Genomic DNA, 11,464 nt, shown 5'->3' with positions numbered 1-11,464 from the left:
AATGAAAGGGGAACCATTAAACAGTGATTCTTAACTGTAGTAGCATGAGTGCAGTTAAACCGAAAGAGAGAGGAAAATGAAATAGAAACAGCTACTAAAAATATCATTGCAAAAGCAATCCAAAGAAATATTATATGAACACAGGAAAAGGAACTGTCTTTTCATGCACTGCAAGCTGCCACTTTTTGAAAGCATCAGGAAACACGCTGTTGAGTGATGGAATGGATAAAACTGCGCTCCCAACCCCCCTGAGCTGCTCGGCCCACTAAATCTTGCTGCCAGCGATGCCGCTGCTGGGCCCGAGGCAGGCGGTGGCATGGCCACCCCAGCTGTGCCCACGTGCTGAGGGGTGGCTGGTGCATGTGGCATGTCATCTGCCATCCAACCAAGCTCCTACCAGGTGAGCTTGGCCTCCCTTTCCACAGACAGGGTCACTGATACAGGTCTCTCTCTTTTCTCTGTCCAGCCACTGATTGTCAGTAAATTTATAGGAGCTCCAGTATATCTGAGGTGTCTTGGCTAAATTTGAACGAGGTTACCTGGGGATACTGGGAAAAAACAGGCAGGTGGGCCTCAGGATTATACAAGTCTCTTGCCTTTATGAAATGCAGACTAAAAATTAATCCAGAGCTCAAAAAGGTAGGGAATGGTTCTGGCTGACAGAGCTGGGCATGCAGCACTGAGGGGGAGGTCCAGCCAGCACAGGGATGGCCATCTCTTCACCTGGTGAGAATCTGCTGCTGCCATCTTCCCCTGCTCTCAGCCTGGCTGTGCCTCTTGCAAGGTGTGAAGGTCTTCCACAGGTCAGATGTCCCGGTGCTGAGAGCCATGATGCTCAGGTACTTCAGAGGATCGACTGTGAAAGTCTTCAGGAACATGTGCTTTGATAGTCACAAGGATCTGGCTTACACATGGATATAGACTGGTTTCTACCAGGGCATTGGTTTTGTGCCAGGTATTTTTTTCCATAAGAACAGGCCTCTTTCATCCAGCTGCACCTTCCAGCAGCGCTGCTGATGTTTTCATGCTCTTTGCCTTAGGTGCATGCTGCATGGGCATGAATAAGCAGGTATTGGTACGGCACGCTGGCAGACTCCCAAGGCATCTGGAGTAAACCGTGAGCACAGTGATCCAAAATCATCTTCCATACCGCGTTAGCAAAGTACAAAGCCTGAGGGCGCTGATGCTAGCGTAGCTGAACAGGGAGGACTGGGCGAGCTCTAACTCCTCAGGGCTCAGGCTGGGTTTTGTTCAGCAGGCTCTGCGCTCCCTGGTGCTGCAGCTGGCTTTGCGTGGCAGCAGCACAGCCTCCCTGGAGTGAAAAGGAGGATAACAGCAACCTCTGCCTCCTGCAACAGTGCCACTGCAGCTGGGTTGCTGATCTTCAAAATCAAGTTATCGCTGGTTTAGCCATTTTGCATAAAAGCAATCCCCCTCCCCATCTTCATAAGATGTGACTAGGCAGCTGAGACTTAGCAGCTCAGTTTCTCCACAGGGGCGTTCATCCACAGCCAGGATATTGCCAGATTATAATCCAAAACCTCCCCAAATTCAGGTGAAAGTCATAGCAAAAATTGCCACAGAAACTAAGGAGAACAGCTCGTTAGAAGTATCTGCTGCTAACCCTGGGCTACTGAAAAACAGGGCTGGCTTCCCAGTGTGCTTCATTCCCACTTTCTGAGTAATCCTGTCGATTTGGACAGAGAAAACAATCCTGTGTTCTGCTCCAGAAGGACCAACCCCAGTAAGGCATGAGTGTCCCAATGCAGACTACTCCACAGGAAGCTCTGCTGCTAATTAGCTTTGGCTTTCCTTCTGTATAATTCTACATCTTTGTCCCACCTTCACTTCATGACAGATGAAGCCTTCTGCCACTGTAGCCAAACGGTGGCTATCTGGGGCTGGAGTACCCAAATGAAAGCCTGTCTCATCTGTGTTTTGTTATCTTGGAAAGGGATTTACCTCCACGCTGTACCCGATGTCGAATTACCCGTACCTGTTGCCCATCTCAGCACTTCCATTTTCCTGCCCATCCCCTTTCCTCCTTTGTTCTCATCACAAGGCCCCCAGGAAAGCCAGCATTTACCCACTAATTCCTGCTGTTGGGGAGCAAACAGGGGCCCTGACATTGCTTGGTTTATCAGAAAGCAGGGTTGTATGGTGAGAAACCACAGAATACAGGAATACGCAACCGGTTGTGCAACTCCCTTTCCTGAAGGATAAAGTTTGCTGTTACCCTAAGCAGAGCGAGTCAGAGCAGCCAGGCACCCTGCACTCCTTCCACACTGCCAACCCCCAGCCACACCACAGGGGGAGAAAACACCACGGAAGGAGATTTCCTGGAGATGCTGAGTCCTGGCTTAGGCAACAGGCGGCCAGCACACCTGGAGATGCTGAGTCCTGGCTTAGGCAACAGGCGGCCAGCACACGGTGCAGGCAGGGCATGGTCTCGGGCTGTCTCTGAGCGCCTCTAGGCAACCTGCAGGAACTCCTTGATGCCAGTCAAAGGGCCACTGGGAGAGTTGAGCCCAGCTGCCCACGGAAGAGCAGGGCATCGGTGGGTGAAACCCCTCGCTCAGCTCACTGACAGCACTGCTTCTGGTGGTGGGACTCTGCAGCCTCCCTCTCCTCCCCACCACAGGCATCTGCAAATCGCGTCTCTGCATCTTCCTTTTCCTCTTTGCAAGATGGTCACAAGAAAACCCCACCCAAGAGTTTCCTGTTCTCTGAGTTACCTTTTTTAAAAAAAACCAAAAACCAATTTACATTCTGTCATTATTGGATTGTCTCTCACTCAGCTTCCTACCAGATCACTGACTGTTCATTTGGGATCTTTGGAGCCCCTCAGTCTCAGTCCCACTCTCTACTGGCACAGACATTTGTGGTCAGGAAGGATGTAGTTGGAGAACATGAACCACCAGGTCTCAGAGCCCGGCATGGCTTCCCATGCCCCAGCCCTCCACCTGCAAGCAGCTACTGGGCCAGTGGTTTTGAGCCACAGCCTGTTTTTAAAGCGTTTCCTGTTGTCATTGTGGAGATTCTGCATGATTTCATTCTCATTCACTGAGGAAATCAGCTTTGAAGGCAAAATGGGAGCAGAGGGGTCTGAACTTGGTCTTGCTTTTGGTGCAGAATGTCCCACATCCCCTCGAGGGGCTGGAGCACACACCTTGTGCCAGTCATGAATTGGAGTGGGCCGTGCATCCGCACCCAAGGATGATTTCCATACTGAACATCAGTAGGTGTCACAACTAACATGTCAGTGAGGGCATCTGTTGGAAATAAGCTGTGCCCTACATTTTAGGCCCAGTTAGCCTTTCTTTTCTGGAGTGACAGGCGACCAGCTGGCACCGTGATACCCAGACCCTGCTGCAAATGGGGATCCCACTGGGATGTGTGACTGCTCCGTATGCCCACAGCTGTGGTGGGCTGGAGGAGATGCACTCAGTGCTTTTAACTCCATCAACGAGGTAAGGTCTTTATGCCCTGTGCAGACGACCTTCACATGGGAGGCATGTGTGTGAAGTTTGCCTTAGTTTTGGAGCCGGGAGCAAGTATCTTGGCTAAATACCAATCTTAGGCTAGGGACACAGAATTTGAAGCGGTTAAATTAAGTTAGGAAGTCCCATCCCATCTGCTGAGCTTGGCCTGACCCTGAACAAGGTAACACGTTTCAGATTACCAAAGGTCCCAAGTTACTGTCTGTCAGCTGAGCTGTTGGTTGGGACTGATCTGCTGCCCATGGTCCCAGTGATGTGTGCTGGTCTGAAACCCAAAAGAAAGTGGGATCCTGCTGCAACCCCTCTGGAATACCACGCTGGCTCTGGGAGTCTGTGTCTGTCCCATATCGCGAGGGTCATGCAATGAGGTGCTCGTATACATCCATGTCTCCAACATCTTGGAATAAACATGCAAGCAACAGGATGGTGCACAGGCTGTTTCCTTCACTATCCTCCATAAATATAGTCACATTCTTAATGAAGCCCTCCCAATAGAAATTAATAAATGATGCTCCCCATTCCCAGCTTTGGTGTGAGAGCCAGCCCACAGAGGCTCTCCTGGCTCTCCTCCTGCCTTTCTTTAGTCCAATATTGTAATAGTAGCACAAAGCCTTTCTCCAGAGATTATCATAGCCAAGGCTGCACTATACGCCATCATCTCAAGTATCAGGACAACCAGTTAAAAACAATTACCATCTCCCGACTCTTCCCCTTGTGCCTTTCAGCTAAGCTGCACCAAGAAAATCTGCATTTCCCAACAAAAGAGCCTTGTTCTCCACTGCTGTTGAGGCTAGGATTGAGTGTCAGTGGTACGCCTGCCTGCTGCGTCCCCGTGAGTGCTCAGCTGGGGCCTGCCCTGCCTGAGCACGGGGTCAGAGGGCTGACAGGGATTTTCTGTCTAGCTGCTATCCCTGCCCTCGTACGTCACTGTGAACGGGAGCCAGAAAGAGGTGGCCAGAGGCAGCGGTGCCAAGATGCAACTCCCAGGCATTACCACTGCTGCTATTTATAATTTCTGCTGTCTGTGCCATGTTGATGAGATAATAGGATAGCTGTTTTGCTAGGCAAGCTGTAATTTTTTTTTACCACCGATATCTTTTGATTTGTCATCGTTTCCTTTCTTTAATAGGAAGTCCCCCCTTTTTTTTTTTCATGAAATGCCTCACTAATTGCTATAAATAAGAAGGGTGAGGCACATACTGGAGCAACTTACAATCTTTGCAGTGGAAACCAGTGTTATAGACTAGAGGTGTATGGACTGGGAACTGACCACTTGGACCATGGCTCACCAGTTCATTGCTCTGAAGAACCATATCCAGCCATGGCAGTATTTGCCACTTGATGGCTCTTCCTTCATGGGTTGCTGGTGGCCCGATCCAGAAGGTGCTGGGCCCTTATGCTGACTTCTGCAAGAATCTTCACATGCTTTATACAGGGCACGTCATCACTTTGCTGGACTGAGGGCTGGAGCACCCGGTGCGCTGTATGACAGAGCCTGCCAGGTAGACCTGTCTAGTCATTAGCTGCTCTGGCAGCAACAAGGATCGAAGCATATCTCTCAAATCCAGTAACAATCCAGAAGGGAACGAGAGCTTATATCTGCAGGAGGCTGCCTGGAGAGCTGAATGGAGAATTATAGCCCTACGACACCATTTACAGAAAGTTGGCTCAGGAGCTTTATAGCTAATTAACACTGCCTGCAGTTTCATGGGCTTTGCCACAACAAGGTATTCTTGCAAGTGGTGTATGTCCTAACCGGTGCTTCGGATTCAAAATCTTAAGAATAGAGATGCAAACAGGGAGCCAACAGATATTCAAAAGAGGACCATCCGCTGAGGACAGGAGAGAGGGCAGCCCTTCCAAAAAATGAGGTCACTGGAAACATGCCTACATTCATGAAAGGTCTGTTGCTGAGTCTGAAGCTGTTCCAGTCTGGCTCTGCCCCAAAACACTGCCTTCTCTTTTGACAAGCAGAACTATAAATTACAGGTGGGCTTGAATCAGCAGCCAGGATCTCAAAAATTGCATATGTTTCTGAAAACATCTGATTCATGTCCAAAATTTGCTGCTGGTCTCTGCTTCACCACATCTCAGGACTGAATGTGTGAGGATGGGCTCAGCTTCCCCCGGAGTTCAAGCCATGTGGATCTGGAGACCTTTCTTGTTTCACCTGTACAGCTACTACTTTAGCCTGAATCTAACCCACGTTTATTTGACAGGCTGAATTCAAGCTGCCAGTTACAAGCCTACATCCTGAGATGTCCTTTCTCCTGGAAGTTGCAGAATCCTCCCTGCAGACCGGGGCAGCTTGTCCCACCAAAACAACGTGAGGTGGAAAGTCACATTGGGGTATGTGACTTAAAAGGGAGCTTGAGAAAGTTGTCTCTTCCAACTTTTTGTCCCGTGATGTCTTGCACCATGTAGGTGACCACAGCAATCCAGAATGGCTTACTGTATGTGAAAAAGCGGATTGCTCCTTCCTTGAGCTCTCCCTCATCCTCCACTTTTTAGACAGTTAATTGCCATCCCTGTTCTGTGAGCAACGAATCGATGGCACACAGATCTCAGATCACAGCCTTTACCGCTTCTCTGGCTTCCTCCCTGCTGCTTTGCCCCCTTCAGAGGTTTTAAAAAGAAGGTAATGGCAGAACAGGAAAGGTTGCCCAGAACTGCTGATCTCCTTTTGCTGATCCCAAAATGATCATGTCCTGCAACCCTCAAGGAGCAAGGGACGATGCCGCCTTTTGACTCACTTTATTTTCCTGGCAGTGCTGTCCCTCTGCCCAGGGAGGGGCTGAGGTCTCTTGGGGTCCTGCCACCCCCTTTCTTGTGGCACAGAGTGGGGGGTGATCTTCTTTCTGTATTAAAATGTGCAAAATGATGGCACTTGAGGACAGCCTCACCTCTAAACGACACGGTGCCCTGGAGGGATGTCCAAGGTTGCTCCCGGTTGGATAGGAATAACTGAATTAGAGCCTCAGCCTGCTCCCACCAGCCCAGTGGTTCATCCCCCAGGCATGTCCCCAGGCATGTCCCCAGGCTATGTCCTCAAGGCCTGTCCCCCAGGCATGGCCCCTCTCTCTGCAGGCTGTCAGTGGCATACAGGGTGCTCGAGAGCCAGAGCTGGGTGCAAGCAGAGGAGAGGCCAGCACTGCCGCAGCCGGCAAGGGCACCGCAGTGGCGGGGTTTCTGCCTGGCTGGAGCTGCCTTTCAAGGGCCACCAGCTGCACATCCCCTGCACCGCACTGCCAGGACGAGAGGGGACAAGGCATGCAGGAGCAAAGGCAGCCTGTCCCCCTGGGTGCTGCGTGGTGGGTGCTGGCGGGGGCGTTGCGCTCATGCCCGTAATCCTGCTACCAGCTTGTGGCCAGTGACTAAATAACCCCGAGTCAATTTTTAACTTTCCCAGCACATGAGCTCCTTTTTCAGCAAGATGACGTGGTCCCCTGGGAGGCTCAGGCACTGACGAAGCAGCCGTCTTTCTGGATTTCCCCTCCTGTGGCTGACAAAAACCACTGCTTCCTTCCCCGGCAGTGGGTGAGTGCCTCCGGCCCCCTCCCTGCCTCATTCCCTGGGGCAGCTGGGTGCCTCCCCAGTGCCTGGTACAAATACCAGGTCCCCGTACCATTTTTGTGCTCCCTATCCCTTGCACCCCCAGGGGAAGGATGGTGGAAAAAGCTGTCCCAGATAGCAGGTGCTAAATGCACCGAGAGGCCTTGGTCCAGCACAAGGCCAGGAAAAAGGGTTTCAAGGTTCTTGACAGCACGTGGCCATCACACCTGAGTGGCACCTGGGCACTGTCACTGTTGGTCCCACTCCAGGCAGAGGTGTCAGAGTAGTTGGTAGGCACACAGCCACCCTCCATCTCACTTAAATGATGATTTCTTGTGCTGGGGAGTGTGCCCAGCTGCTTTTGAAAGGGTGCTAACAGCTTTCTGAAAGAACATACATTACATGTGCTCTATTGAGACAGAGCAGTGCTGCCTCTCTTCTTCCTGAGCTGGAGGTGAGCCCTGATCAATCAAACAATTAGCACTGATTAACCAGGAGGAGGAAAGTTGGCTCAGGTAACGTAGTAGCCTTGCTCCCTGAGTACTGGAGCAGAGTGCTTCAGGTCACAGCACTCCTCAATCTCAGCCTTAGATGCATGGGGTAAAGCTGTTCCTGGCTGCTTTTAAAGTAGGGAATAAGTGTGAGAGCATCAGGGCTGGGCAGCGGGGGGGCCTAGGGCAGGAAAGGATGGGAGCAGGGGTGGGGGGACAGGGTTGGGCAGTGGGATGGGGTAGGTGAGGCATGGTCATCCCACAGGGAGCTGGCTCGCAGGGCTGCATTTTGAACGTACCTTATCTCAGTGGTCCCTAGTTCTCAGACATTTACACTTTATCGCTTTAATTCCCTGTTTCCTGGTTTTCAGCAATCATCTGACCTGTGCAGCAGCAAAGGCAGTGCTGCAGCAGCCCCAGGTTTGCTTGGTTGTTTTCAACGCAGCATTGCAAACAGACGCCGGAGGTGCCTGGCTGCAGTGCAAAACCACGAGGGCTCCTCCAACCACAAGTGCGCAGCCCGGTCCCAGAAATCTGAGTTGCCTCTGCAGGTGTGGCCCCAACTGTTGAGAGGCATCAGATCCACTCTGTGATAGCCTAAGGGCCGGGGATGTGGTTTTATTCATCGGGGGCTCTGGTGGGTTTTGTCCAGTTGAAATTGATGGCATTGCTAGTAGGAAGCACTGCCTGTGTGGGTGAACGGGACCCGTGCGCACTCCTGAAGAGATTCATGAAGGAATATGGGCAAATCCACTGTCTGCTCAAACTGAGAGGCCTCCAAGAACCTGATTTTCACCCTTTTTTTGTTCCAGGAATGGAATTTTTAATACAATATTGTGTCAGCAGACAATTATCTGTTGAGAACTACAAGGGCATTGCCAGGGCGTGCAGAGATGCAGTTGGAAAAGCAAAAGTTCAGCTTGAATTGAAATTGGCCGAAGATGTCAAAAACTACAAGAAAGGGTTCTTTGGGGAGGTAAACAACAAGCAGAAACAGAAGAAAAATATTGTCCCGCTGTTAAACAGGAGAGGTGAATTAGTCACCAACAACACTGAAAAGGCAGAGCTGCTCAACATTTTCTTCACCTCTATCTTTACCAGCACTGTTGGGCCTCAGGCCTTGGGAACAAAACTCCAGGTTGATGCAAACACAGAGCAGCCATCAGTGAAGGAAGAGTTGGTACATGAACTATTGCAGGAGCTTGACCCATACAAATCGATGGGCCCTGACAGTGTCCACCCGCGGGTGTTAAAAGAGCTAGTTGATGTTGTGAGGCCGTTCTCCATAATCTTTGAGAAGATGTGGAGATCGGGGGACATCCCAGAAGACTGGAAGAAGTCTAATGTCACCCTCATCTACAAGAAAGGCTTAAAGGAGGTTCCAGGAAATTTTAAGCCTATCAGTCTTACTTCAGTCCCTGGGAAATTAATGGAATGAATCCTCCTGGGGGCTATCACAAGTCAAATAAAGCACATGATTGGGAAAAGCCAGCACGGATTCACCAAGGGCAAATCGTGCTTGACAAACCTGATCGTCTTCTACGACAAAGTAACCTGCTCAGTTGATGTGGGGCGAGCGGTGGGCATTGTCTGCCTGGATTTCTCCAAGGCTTTCGATATGGTTCCCCACAGCCTCCTCCTAGAGAAACTGATGTGTTATGGTCTAGACAAGTGGTCCATGCAGTGGGTATTGGACTCAACATTGTTTACTGTCTTTTCCTCTTGTGTCCAGTTGGAATGTTCCCAGGAGTAACTTGTACCCATTACCTGGCTGGATCTACTCCTGGTGAGATTCTGACTGGACACAAGAGGAAAATTTTTCGCAATGAGAACAATCAGCCATTGGAATAATCTCACCAGGGAAGTGGTGGATTCCTCAACATTGGACACTTCTTTAAGATTCGGCTGGATGGGGTGCTGGGCCATCTTGTCTAGACTGTGCTTTTGCCAAGAAAGGTTGGATGAGGTGATCCTCAAGGTACCTTCCAACCTGGTATTCTATGATTCACTTCATGATTAGTGGGAGCAAGAGAGACTTTTAAGCCCTCCTACCTCCAGCAGAATCCACCCGTACCCAGCACCTCAGCAGAGGCAGCCTGAGACAGCTCCACTTGGCTGTTCCTTCCCCAGCACACCAGGGACAAGGCTGCTTGGGGGAAGCTGGAAAGAACAACACAGTGTATTTGCTGCAGTATTTTAAGCACAAAGAGAAACCAGGCTATGATTATATTCCATGTAGATGTGAACAGATTGAACATAGTCTAATTTATGATTCTTATGTTAAAATTGCAATGTGTGAGCTGCTAAGGTGACTGAGGATCGAGTGACAGCAGCAAGATGCAGGTCAGATTGCAACAGGCATCAGAGTTGGACGGATGCTCGAGGGCAGGTTCCTCTTGTTTCTCAGATCCACATGGCATTTGGTGAGGTTTATGTGGAGATGAATGTCTCACTCTGTTTTCAGTTGGTTTGCCCAGGAGCATCGTGGGGAGGTGTGGGGACCAAGAGCAGGTTGCGAGAACAGACCTTGCAGTGCCGTGTGTGCCTCTGTCAGCCTAATTAAAGTCTAATAATTGGAATTGCCCTTCTCTTTATGTTTAATTATGAGGTAGCACTTTATTTGAGAGGGCAAAAGTAACCCTGTAATTACATTGTACAGTTACTCAGTTATTAGCCGGTCTCCGATGCTGCAGACACCCAGGAGCGCCCATGGCAGGCTGTCATGGGGCTACCCGGGCTGGACAGGACCCCTGGCAAAACCATCCTCTCTTAACCAGATCACACACAGACCCTGCAGGGTCGAGGACAACATGAGGCTCCAACCATGAGCGGATGACCGCTGGCAGTGAGGCGCATCTGTGGGAGCCTTTGGCTCAGTTTCTGTGGGTTGCCGAGGCCTCACCATCCCACATCCCCAGCGCACCCAGCCCGGCTGCTCTCACCCACAGGCACAGGCTGGGTCTGCCAGCTCTGAGCGCTGCCCATGCTGATGCCCCACGCTCGGCAGAAGCGTCCTCGTGCTGCAGGGCATTGCGGTGCACTGCAGTGTGCAAACTGTTGAGCAGCATCTGCCAAGAAACTAAGGTGTTTTAAAAACAAATTATTTAAGAAATAAAGAATGGAGGAGTGCAGAAGGCTGCTATGAGCAGCCCTGTGCTTCTCAGCCATCCGGCCCCAGCCTGGGCTAGTGCACGGGGTTGTTCCTCCCCAGGGGCACGAGGTGGCATTGCCTCTGCCCAGACAGGATGCAGCCCTGCCTGCCTCCCTCGGATCTGAAGGACAGAAGAGTTTTTGTGGTTGCTGCAACGAGAGCCAAAGGGGCTTCACGGGGCATGAGGGAGGAGAGCAGCGCATTGGCGCAGGGAGCAGCTTGGTGTCGGCCCAGCTGCCCGGTGCCCTGCAGGCTCACAGCCGTGCTTAAAACATGCTGGATGGGTTAATTTTTCCTTCTGCTGACAAGCCCTGGACAGGTGGAAACCCTGTTCTCAGCTCAGGCTCCATCACCACCTGCTGCCTGCGTCCCACACTCTGCCAGGCGTGGGCAGGTCTCTCGTCCTCCCTCCCACCCCCACGGGTTTGCTGCGTTAGCTGAGCCGTTCCGGAGGCTGCCTGGTATTTCAGTCACTGGAGAAATTAGTAACTGATTTATGTAACAGCTCGTGTGACTGCAGGGTCTTCACAGAGATGTGGCTGCGAACAAGTATGCTGTTGTAAGAATGAGAAAAAGCTGCCAAAAAACCAACCTCACAGTTAACCGTGGGGATCCCATTACCAGGCCAGATGCCACTCCACTGCCTCGCAATGGTGTCCGTACCTGTGTGCCGCGGCTGTGTCCCGTTTTGCTGCAGCTCAGCTCTGCAGGTGAGGCCCCAGCAGCAGCGTTAGCTCGTCCTTCCCAGGGCTGGAGCAAAGCTTCCACCT

At 51.1% G+C, this 11,464-nt stretch overlaps 1 protein-coding gene across 1 annotated transcript; it reads left to right on the top strand.

Moving 5' to 3' along the window:
• The first annotated feature begins 7,011 nt into the window (after window positions 1-7,011).
• On the top strand, window positions 7,012-10,772 carry LOC129202351 (uncharacterized). Its single transcript, XM_054814989.1, has 2 exons — window positions 7,012-7,037; window positions 8,356-10,772. Exon 2 carries the CDS (start codon window positions 8,358-8,360, stop codon window positions 8,979-8,981), a length of 624 nt encoding a protein of 207 aa, XP_054670964.1. The 5' UTR covers window positions 7,012-7,037; window positions 8,356-8,357; the 3' UTR covers window positions 8,982-10,772.
• The last annotated feature ends 692 nt before the right edge of the window (window positions 10,773-11,464 follow it).

The sequence above is a fragment of the Grus americana genome, chromosome 2, assembly GCF_028858705.1.
Source record: "Grus americana isolate bGruAme1 chromosome 2, bGruAme1.mat, whole genome shotgun sequence".
Classification (NCBI taxonomy): Eukaryota; Metazoa; Chordata; class Aves; order Gruiformes; family Gruidae; genus Grus; species Grus americana.
Note: the sequence above shows the minus strand (reverse complement) of the source record. Positions and strands in the feature narration are given on the sequence as shown.